The following is a 10364-nucleotide window of genomic DNA, read 5'->3' as shown; positions in this document are numbered from 1 at the left end:
CCCCCACCCTTGCAACAAAACTGTTGGGGACAGGACACACTCAGGCACTCTCCCCAGGGACTTGGGGCCTCAAAAGCCTGAAGCCGTTTTCTGTTAGATGAAAGAGGACAGGACAGGTTTGGTGACTTGGTTCTTTTGGGAGGGTTGACAACAGTCTTAACACTTCAGGATGTCTGTGGCGAGGTACGGATGGCCAGGTTCGTTCATAGAAAGGAGTTACTTAGAAGAAGGTTTGCTTTGGACAATACTTTTTAAACTACGAGCGAGTCCTGTTTATCTTAAGTGGTCCTTGGCTGCAGGCCTTGGAGATGTTTTGGTTGTGCAGTTGTTTTGGTTGTCACAGTGTTTAGGGGGCACTGCTGGCAACCGGTGGGCAGGGCTGGGGCACTCAAGCCTTCCCCGACAAGAGACTGTCCCCCACAAAATGCCAGAAACACCCCTGCCGAGCAGCACGAGCACATTGCCCTTCTGTCCTAATCTTAATGAAATACTTTCTCAATTGCCAGTAGTTTGGGTTAAGAAGATATTTTCCCTTAAGAAAATAATCCTCTCATGATTGACATCAAAAACAAAAGCAAATACTGTATACTCAGCCCATTTTGAGGCCTGTGATTTTTGTTTCTTTAGCAGATCCTAAATCTGATTTAAATTGTTGAAATACTTGGCTGTATTATCGCTCAGTTGCATAGTAAGAAGGAGACTTAGTAATCTCCATTTATGGCAGGTTAGGCAATTCCAAAGCCAGTTAAGTCACCTGCCATCGCAGAAGCCTGATTTTTCTTCTAATGGTATCCATGTGAGACAGTCACTAAGGATCCAACATGCACTTGGGCCCGATAAATATCTCAAACGGACTTACTGGAACCGAGCCGGGCCCCTCCCAGCAAGCGGTCATTCACGCCGAAGGCAGCCCGGTCCCAGACGGTCAATTCCAGGCTGGATTGCCTAAGCTGAGAAGGGCTTACTCCGTTGAAAACGAAGGAATGCTTCCACTGGGGACACGCTTGCTTCTTCAGGACCGGGGACTTCAGCCTCAGCTTTTGCTTGTCGGGCAGAGTGAGACAGCTGCGGAAGAGAAGCCAATCAAAACCCCCCGCGCCTGCCCCCACGCGGCCCGCTTTCCCCGCTGGCGCTTGCTCGCCAGTGAGACTCGGTGCTAAGTAAAGGGCTAAATTCACGTCCCCATAAAAATTCTAAACAGTAAAGGAGAACGAGAAGCACCGGGTTGGCTACGTGACCTCGCTCTAGGATGTTCAGAAGTGAGAGCTGAATTCTGCAGCGGCCATCGAGGGTGATTTGGGGTTCCGAGGCCACGTGGCCTTTGTCCCGGTCCCCCCCTTTGGTCTACCACCAGGCGACAGCGTGGCTTCTTAGACCTGCCACCCAGGGACCAGGACTCTGTACTCGTGTTATCTCATGTTAACCCTGTTCTCAGAATACATTCAGAAGGGCCAAGTAACTTGCCCAAGGCCATACAGATAACCGGCAGGGTTAGGACACAAACCCAGTTTCGTCCTGACTGGTAGCCCATTAATTTTCCATTATGACACCGGGGATTTAGCAATTCTACATAATGATGGTGTTTGCTTTCCTTTGCGAAACACCAATGCACCTGTAGTGAATTAGAATGAGGATGAAATCTGAAAAATCATCCATCTCACTGTTAATCCAAGGGGAATGTAAAGCTGAGTAAATATTTATAAACACATGATTTTTTTTAATGTTCCATTTTAGTCAGAAAAAGCTGATTCACTGATAAAACAAGGACCAATGAGATCTGGGTTTCGGGTTAAAATGCAGTATTCTGAATCTAGCCTCGGCATGTCCAAACCCCATGAATTCTTGGAGATAAGAGTCTTTAACACGACTTACGTTGGATTTTTGTAGGAAAGCTAAAATGCAACAAACTTAAAATGGCTGTTTTCGGTGTTCCCTACAGGTCCTAGGACCCTGCCGTGCGAATAGCAGGTGATCAGTAAATCCCACTTGATTAACTGTAATACCTACCCCCTCACGAACGAGTTCAGGGTGCCATCCGACCGCACAGGTAAGTCCTTGGCTCCCAGCACCACCAAACAGAGTTGACCGTCACACGATGGCTGCCCTGCCCCTGGGAACGAAGCCAGCATTCACGGTCAACCCCCTTCTGCGTGTCGGCACGCAGCACCGCCACCCCAAAACTGAGCTCGGCGAGAGGGCGTGCTCCAGCCCTCGCAGCCTGAGCGAGCAGCTAGGGAAAGGGGCTCGCCCACCACAAAGAAGGCTCTCTGGGGACACTTGTCCCGGCGGCCTACCGACCCATCGGCATGACGACGGGATGGAAGGCTTGCTAAAATCCCAGGGAAACAAGCCGCAAAGAGATTTAAGGCTAACCCGAGAAGGGGAAGGATGCAGAGTTTTAGCTTAGTGGGAGCCCATGGTTTTGAGGAAGGCGGGGCCCCAAGACCTCTGTTTTGGGGGCCTGGAGGTAACCACAGGGTGCTTGCTGCTGGTCCTGTGAGCTTCCACATAGCAAATCACCAAAACCCATCACGGAACTGTGTGTTCTTGGTCTTCGCTCCCCACCTCATCTCCCCACTGTCCTTGACCCGTTCTCTTGCTGGGCAGCAGCTGCTGACGTGACCAGGGGCCTTGAGAAGTGCTCTTGGGTCCCTCAGAGCCAAACTCCCAGCCGTGATGCAGGAGGTCATTCTTCAAGTGAGGCCACAGCAGGACTGTTTTCCCCAGGGGAACCATCCGAGCCACCCCCTTGGGAGAAAGCATTGGGGCTGGTGTCCTAAGAGCCTCGAAAAGCAGGCATCAGGTCTGGCCTTTTGGGTCGCTCGACTCCCTTCAGAGCCGTGGGTTCCAGCGACCCCGTTTCCCAGGCTGGGTGCCACAGTTCCTGGTGAGAGTCACAGGAGCACCTGAGACCAGGGGGTGGCAAACAGGAAATGCTAGGAAACACCGGCCTACCTCTAACCCTGCCTGCCGCTCCAGGCTTTGGGATTAGTGACACAGCGACTGATGAACAGGCCTGGGGCTGGAGGCCACCTACCTTCTTGAGACTCCTGGAGCTTGCTGGGCCCTGCAGGCAGCACCAGTTTGGCCCGGACTGCGAGTTCTCCATTATTTGGAAGGAGGCCCTCTTCGTATTTCTCTGCCTGTGGGCAAGTGGCAGAGCTCAGGGCAGGTGTCCCCAGCCTGCAGAACCCCTGGGCTCTTCTGGGTGCCTCAGCTTTGTCCATAAATGCTGCCTTCCTCACTCCTCCTGCCCACCCCACCCCTGCAAAACCTGTGCAGGCCCGGGAGAGCCCTGGCGCAGGCGTCCCCACGGCAGGCTGCCTCAAGATGGGCGGAATGGCTCAGCCATCCAGCCGCCCACCCCACCAGAGGCAGATGGCCTGGCAAGCAGAGGGGCTCGAAGGCGCTGGCACATTCCATAGGAGAGACCTAAGAAACGTGGACGCGACCTGACCTGGAAAAAAGTAAATAAAGATCTTAGCTACTCTTTCATGCCAGGGACGCTGCAGGCACTCAGAGACCGACCAGGTCCCAGGCTCGGTGCCCACAGCTCGGGTGGCTCTCTGGTCTGGCTGAGTCGGCCCCCTCCTCATCCCCAGCTCCCCACCAAGGACACCTCCCTGCCTACTCAGGTGGCTTATCTGGGCATGAGTAACTTTGCCAGAAAGTGATACAGGAAGGAATTGGAGAGCGAAGACTGCAATCACTGGACCTCTCTCCCCGTGGGTGGGAAGGGCGCCGGGAGGGCCCCCCACTCCGAACCCCCGGCAGTGAGAGCAGCCGCCGAGCGAGGGCTCGGCGAGGCTCCAGGATCCTGCAGGGCCAGCCTCCCCTGCATGGCCGTGGCATTCCTTGGTCTCCTGGCCGCCTCTGGGGTGGGAGGCTGGCCCTTGGATGCCAAATTAGATAAGGCTGCCTTCGCCCTCTGCTTCCAGAAACCCATACCGATCCCATGCCACCCACACGGCCCCCTCCTGTCAGGGCCAAAGGGGATGGATGGCCTGTGAGCAGACACCCGAGACCCAGCGCCAGAGTCACTCTGTTAGCAGCATCGGGACGGATGCTTTAGTCTGGTGCTTGCTGTTCCTGGCTCATCCGCCAATGCATGGCCGGCCTGGGTGGCAGCCCCTCTTGCCCTGAGTGCACGATCCCAAGAGGAACAAGACGGGCAGGGCATCCCTAGTACAGGATCCCATGGGAGACCTCATCCAGCCAGGAAAATCAGGAAGGCCTTCACGGAGGAGGTGAGACTCAAGCAAAGTCTCGGGAGAAGGCTTTCCAAGTGGATTTCCAAGTTGCAGTCTGAGGACAAACCGAGGCTCTGAGATGAGAAAGGGCAGGGCGCCGGGTGTGGGTGGCGGGGCTGTGCAGACCCACGGAGGGAAGAGGGCAGCAGGGGTGGGAGGGGCCCCCGGGCTGGGCCCCGCAGGGGCCAGAATCCAGAGCCGTTTCTGATCAAGGCGTCGTGACTGATCGCCTCCCGGGCCTCAGAGGTAAAGAGAGGTGACACGGTGGGACCTGGTCCAGGCCAGGTGAAGACTCGGCCTCTGTGAGACGTTTGCTGGTAGAGTTGCCGCCTTCTGTTGCCATTTCCTAGGAGGCGACAGAGCCCAGGCTTCCTCCGCCGTCCCTCCCTCACATGTGCTCCCTCACAGCCTTGGATCGTGGCACAGGAGTGTGCAAAGCAGCCGCCCTGAGAAATGCTAACCTCTCCCCTGGCCTCTCTTCCCACTGCCCAGCCAGCTGCTCCTGACCTGTCCCACTCCGCCCTGAGCATCTGCTGCTCTCTCTGCCAGAGCAGGACGGAAGTCCCGCTGGTCAGGGCCACCTCTGCCAGCTCTATGGCCCTATAGCATTCGGTCCAGTCATCTCACCCACTGTCGTGGGAGTGCTTGGGGTGGGGCGCTCAGAAACAACACACTCCAGCCTGCAGGACCGAGGTGTGGTCCCACCTGGAGGCAGCCTGACTGGCCACAGGTGGGGACTTTGGCCTACAGAGTCATGAGGAGGCGGGGGCCACCTCAGCTGACACTGAGTGACCCTGAATTTGGGGGAAGGTTCGGGCCATCACGGGAGGGCTGAACACCCAGCCCGGTGCAGGCTGGCACGTGGGCTCCACTGAGGGTAAGGCCATTCAGGGACCTGAACAAACCTGAGCAGGTAGAAATCCCTCAGCCAAACCCCCCGGGAGAGCCCGACACTGGGCCCTTTCCTGGGCCTTTTCTCCCTAGAAAGTCACAGCCCGGCAAGTGTGCATGACTGTCTCGGGTCCAAGGTTTCAAAGGCAGGTTTCTTTTTCCTGGATCCCTTTGAAAAGTTCTCATGGTGGGGGTGGGGTTGCTCGGTCCAAACCAGACATCACCTTGGCCCGAAGCGGATACCAGCGGGAGGACTGTGTTGTGCTGTCTTTGAAGTCCCACGTGGCCAGAGGAATGATCACTTCTCCAAGAAACACCCTCCGGGCGAGTGTGCCCAGGTGCCACACGGACACCTGCAGCCGCCGGGTCACCAGCTGGGCAGGCTCCACCTGGTACTGCAGAAGCAGGACAGAGACGGTCAGCCTGGGCTCCCAGGGCCACACTCCCAGGCCGCCCGGGCCTCCCTCCCGCGAGCTGAGCGGGAGTGCAGGCAGATGTCCCAAGGAGCACTCTGCTCGGAAAACCTGAGGATCAGCTTCTAGATCCTCAACTGTCACATGGGCACTGTTCTCGAAACTGGCAGAAGATGGTTCTTATACCCAGAATCTCACTCCAGTGTCTTGCCCCACGTTCTATGAACCTCCAGTGTGCTAAACAAAGGGGTGATTCAAAATACTGGCTTCTGCAGGGAGGACTCTCCATCACTGCCCCATCTTCCCATTTCTCTGTCTTACACGCATTTCTATGAAGCCTGTGTCGGGCTGTGCTGAATTTAGAATCCATTAGGGGCACTGATACTTTTAAGTGTTTCTGCCAAGTTTTCCAGGGCAACCAAAATATTCACAACATATTGGATAAAACCAATGGATACAAATTTTAGCTGACTTCTTTGAGATTCTGCGTGCATTTTAAATAAGGTAAACTTTAAAAGTCAAATTAAGTAATTACATATTTATCAAAAATGTAGTCGATCCTCAATTTTACCCCATTTCATAAAATGTGGAATATTTATCTACCTCTATTTGGAGCAAAATACCTTAATAAAACTTATGAGCGATTTTAGATGTCAGCTTAAAATGTGCGAGGGGGCACATGGCTTTTCAAAATTCTTTTAGCAGGTACGTGAGCAAAACCATCCGAAGATTGATCTCTGGTCACTTGCTGCTAGAGTGGCCCCAGGCCAGCAGCATCCCAGGCCCCACCCACACCTGCTGAATCACAATCTATTCCTTTTTTAAAATCCCTTGGGGATTCCGATGCACATAAATTTGGAGGCCTGCTAGCCCACTGTGGGTTCTCTAAGCCTCAGTTTCCCCACTAGTAAGCGAGGATTCTAATACCTAGTTCAGGAGTATGTGAAGCACTTGACCATAGCAAGGGCACAGAAAACAATGGCTGTTATTATTTAACGAAGGGGACTTTTGTGCCAGCTGCCCAGATAGTCCCTGGCTGGGAGTTTACAAATGCCCCTTCTCACCAAGGAAGTCAAACAAAGCCTCTGCTTTTCAGTCTTGACACATGAGATCCCTGGGCTTCCCGGCCTCGACTGGGGACGTCTCCACGAGTCTGGGCTGTCCTCCAAGGCCCCGAGCTTGGAGGACATACACCATACATATCTGCTATCTGCATACACCATACATATCACCTCCAGCTCTCCACCCTAAATCCCAGCACGAGGCGGTCCCTCATCTTTGCCCTAAACCACAAATCGTATTTCTTAGCACCAAAGAAAGTGAAACTCAAACAATTCGTCTACAAATTATTTTTCATAAAATGACTCTTTTTTTCCTTAACATAAGAAGAAACCTGGGTTTGCCACCTATTATAATAAAGGAGCATTTTCACAAAGATAGTGACGCAGTCGTTTAATTTACAAGATACCTCTCTGATAGTTACCAAAATGCAACAGAGAAATCAGTGTTAAAAATTGAGAGGCAAGCCAGCTTCTTTTTCACCATTTTCTCGGAAATCATTAATCAAAAGCCAGTCTTGAGTCTGGCAGACTCTGCACTTTTCCTGTACAAAGGCTGAAATTTATTTTCTGCCACCTTGCCACTGATTGACAGAGCCCTGCAGAAACACATAAGTGTCTGCATTTACGTTTCACTGACTCAAGAGTTTGGAAGACTCGTCCTGTGAACTCTGGCCCGTGTGCCCAGCCCAGGACGGCGGGGGACTCAGCACATGAGTATTTGTCCAGCAAATACCTTCAAAGTCTCCTGAAAGGTTGGGTCCACCGTGCTCCTCTGGACTCCAGACTTGCGTTTTCCCTGGGAGGATCTGTCAGGCAGCAGATAGGTCTTTACATACCTAGAGGCCAAAGGCAGACAGAGGTGAAGGCTCAGGGGGGCGGGGATGAAGGTCCGGGAAGAAGAGAATGACACGTCAGCGTTTTCTTTACTCTGCTTTCCGCTGAACTGGGGGGTTGAGAGCAAGGGCTCGGTGGCCAGCTCTGGCAGTGAACAATGATACTGCTGGGTACACAGGTTCTGTTTACAGTCTGGCCACCATCCTCTGGAACATTCCTGGGGGGGGGCGGGGAGCTCTGCTGCTTCCCTCACACCCGAGCCCTGAGCAGTCCTCACTGCTCATCACCTGCCATTTCGGGGCTCCACGGTGGCAGATTTTCTGATCTACCTGGATGTGCAGGCCGTGTGCCAGCTCGTCCTCCCTCCACCTAGCACGAAAAGTGGAAATGGGAAGTGTATGCCTCACGCTTTGCTCTTCCCTTGCGTGGCCTCCACGCCTGCCCTCCTGACTGCTGGGGGGACCTGCGTTGATGAGCCCTCTCTGCCAAGCCTGGAGCCCACGGCTCGGCTGGCAAGGCGAACTCTCCACCAGCATTCTGCCCACCCCCCGAAATCCTGATCTAGGTTGATCCCTCCACTCAGGTCCTAGGACTGCCCGTCCTGGCTGCTCTGGCAGCTGCGCTGATGGCAATGGCCCCGCTGGTCCAGGCCCCATCCCCACAGGCTGGGAACAGGCTTAACTTTCCCCTCCCTTGATCCGGGTCCCTCCCGAAGCTCCAGTCTCAGGCCTCTTCTTCCCTGCCAGTCAAACTTCTTGGGAAAGTCCTCCAGGCTCTCTGTTCATCTACTCTTAAATTGCTGATCGTTATCAGATCTCGCACACGTACAATAGGACATAAAAAATATACCTGCATAGCTTAAGGCATTATGATAATAAAATGCACACCTATGTGTCTAGTTGGTTTATTGCGTTAAGTCCTGTGTTTCCTCATCTACCTCTGACAGGTAATTCTACCTGCTACTGAGAGTGCAGTATGCACAGCTCCAAGTATTATTGCAGACTTATTTCTCCCTGCAATTCTGTCAGCTTTTGCGTCAGATGTCTTGATGGTCTGTTATTAGAAGCATAAACATTTATCATTTTATCTTCTTGCTGTATTAAAACTTTTATTAATATATAGTGTCCTTTATCTTTCATAACCCTTTTTTGACTTTAAGTCTATTTTGTCTAATATTAGTATTTCACCCCTGCTCTCTTTTGGCTACTATTTGCGTGCAATATCTTCTATTTGTGTCTTTGGCTATATGGTGAGTCTCTTGTAGATGACATACAGTTGGAGCCTATGTTTTTTATCCATTCTGCCAATTTCTTTTGCTGCTTTCAAGATTCTCTGTCTTTGTCTTTCAAAGTTCGTTTATAGTGTGTCTCAGTGTGGGTCTCTGAGTTCATCTTACTTGGAGTTTAGCGGGCTTCTTTGATCTTTATATTCATGTATTTCATCAAACTTGGAAAGTTTTCAGCTGGTTTTTTTTTTTTTTTCTTTCAAATATTCTCTCTGCCCCTTGTTCTTTCTCCTGCTTCTGAAACTCTCATGTGCAGATGTAGGTTTGCTCGATGATGCCCCACAGGTCCCTTGGGTTCTGTTTGCTTTTCTTCAATCTTTTTTCTTTCTATTCCTCAGACTCAATACATTTCATTGTCCTATCTTCCAGTTCATCGATTCTTTCTCCTACCTGCTTCCATCTGCCTTTAAATCCCTCTAATGAATTTTTCATTTTGGTTATTATAGTTTTCAGCGCCAGAATTTCTTTTTGGTTTCTTTTTTAGGTTTACTATCCCTGTATTGATAATTTTGCTTTGTTCATACATCATTTTCCTGACTTTCTCCACATCTTCCTTAAGTTCTTTCAGCATCTTTAAGACAACGTTTTAAAGTCTTTGTCTAGTAAACCAGCCATCAGATCTTTTTCAGAGACAGTGTCTGTTGATTTACTTTTTCCCTTTGAATGGGGCATACTTTCCTGTTTCTTTATACGCCTTGTGATTTTTGTTGAACACTGGACATTTATGTCTAATAATGTGTTAACTCTGGAAATCAGGTTCTCCCCCTTCCCCAGTGTTTGCTGGGTTTTGTATTGCTTTGTTTATTGATCCTGTGCCAAAGATCAGCCTGAGGTGTAAACTGAAGGTCTTCTCAGGTGTTTCTGAGGCGAGCATGGTCACCTTCTAATTTCCCCTGTATATGCAGTTGCTTTTGAATGTCCTAGTCTGTAGTATCTGGCTTCTGAGAGGTGAAAAATGAAAAAGGGAGACTAATAAGAGCGCCAGGCCTTTAAACACTCTGGAAATCACAGCAGCCAGAGGGGGAGGTGATCATAACTATGGCTGTGTGTCTCTTTGTCTGTACCTCTGTGATCAGAAGCAGCAATCAGCAATCAGAGAACAGATCCCTGAAATGGAGGACAGAACCTTTCTGCCCACCCTGGCTCCTGCAAGCTATGTGCAAGTCGCTCTAGGAACACATGCACAGCTGCCTGCCTATGGGTTGGGATTAGAGGACGGGTAGCTGCTACTGTGCTAAGAGCTGAAATTGACTGATATTAACCCCAATTTACCATCAGAGCCCCTGGAAGTTGCAAGCCTTCGAGAGACTCCAGAGTTCCAAAATAATTACATCAGACAGATTCTGCCAGTGCAGTCACTGTCTATGTGGGGAGATGGATTCCTGATGCTTCCTACTCTGCCATCTTTCAGATGACAGGAAGTTCACAGAAGGGAAATCCTAAGTGGCTAATGTATATATAAAAAGTTGCTCATATTTTTTAGTAATCAGGAAAACGCATGGTAAAATAATGATGAGATACCATTTCATATCTATCAGTTGGAAAAATATTAATCTGTTTACGGATTGTATGAGACAGGATTTTAATTTTATTTTTCCTATGTGGAAAGTTAAATTTTCTAACACCATTT

General features: G+C 50.9%; 1 protein-coding gene across 1 annotated transcript in view; it reads right to left on the bottom strand.

Annotated features, from left to right (window-relative positions):
* SYTL3 (synaptotagmin like 3) overlaps positions 1 to 10364 on the bottom strand; it is a 74007-nt gene that overhangs the window by 1304 nt on the left and 62339 nt on the right. The window contains exons 13-17 of the mRNA XM_025049068.1: positions 7349 to 7451; positions 5366 to 5536; positions 3038 to 3143; positions 2008 to 2110; positions 860 to 1065 (exon numbers count right to left, since the gene is read on the bottom strand). Coding sequence (XP_024904836.1) covers positions 860 to 1065; positions 2008 to 2110; positions 3038 to 3143; positions 5366 to 5536; positions 7349 to 7451 — 689 coding nt within the window. The remainder of the gene's footprint in view (positions 1 to 859; positions 1066 to 2007; positions 2111 to 3037; positions 3144 to 5365; positions 5537 to 7348; positions 7452 to 10364) is intronic.

This window comes from Pteropus alecto, unplaced genomic scaffold, assembly GCF_000325575.1.
Source record: "Pteropus alecto unplaced genomic scaffold, ASM32557v1 scaffold195, whole genome shotgun sequence".
Lineage (NCBI taxonomy): Eukaryota > Metazoa > Chordata > Mammalia > Chiroptera > Pteropodidae > Pteropus > Pteropus alecto.
This window is presented reverse-complemented; position numbering and strand designations above follow the sequence as displayed.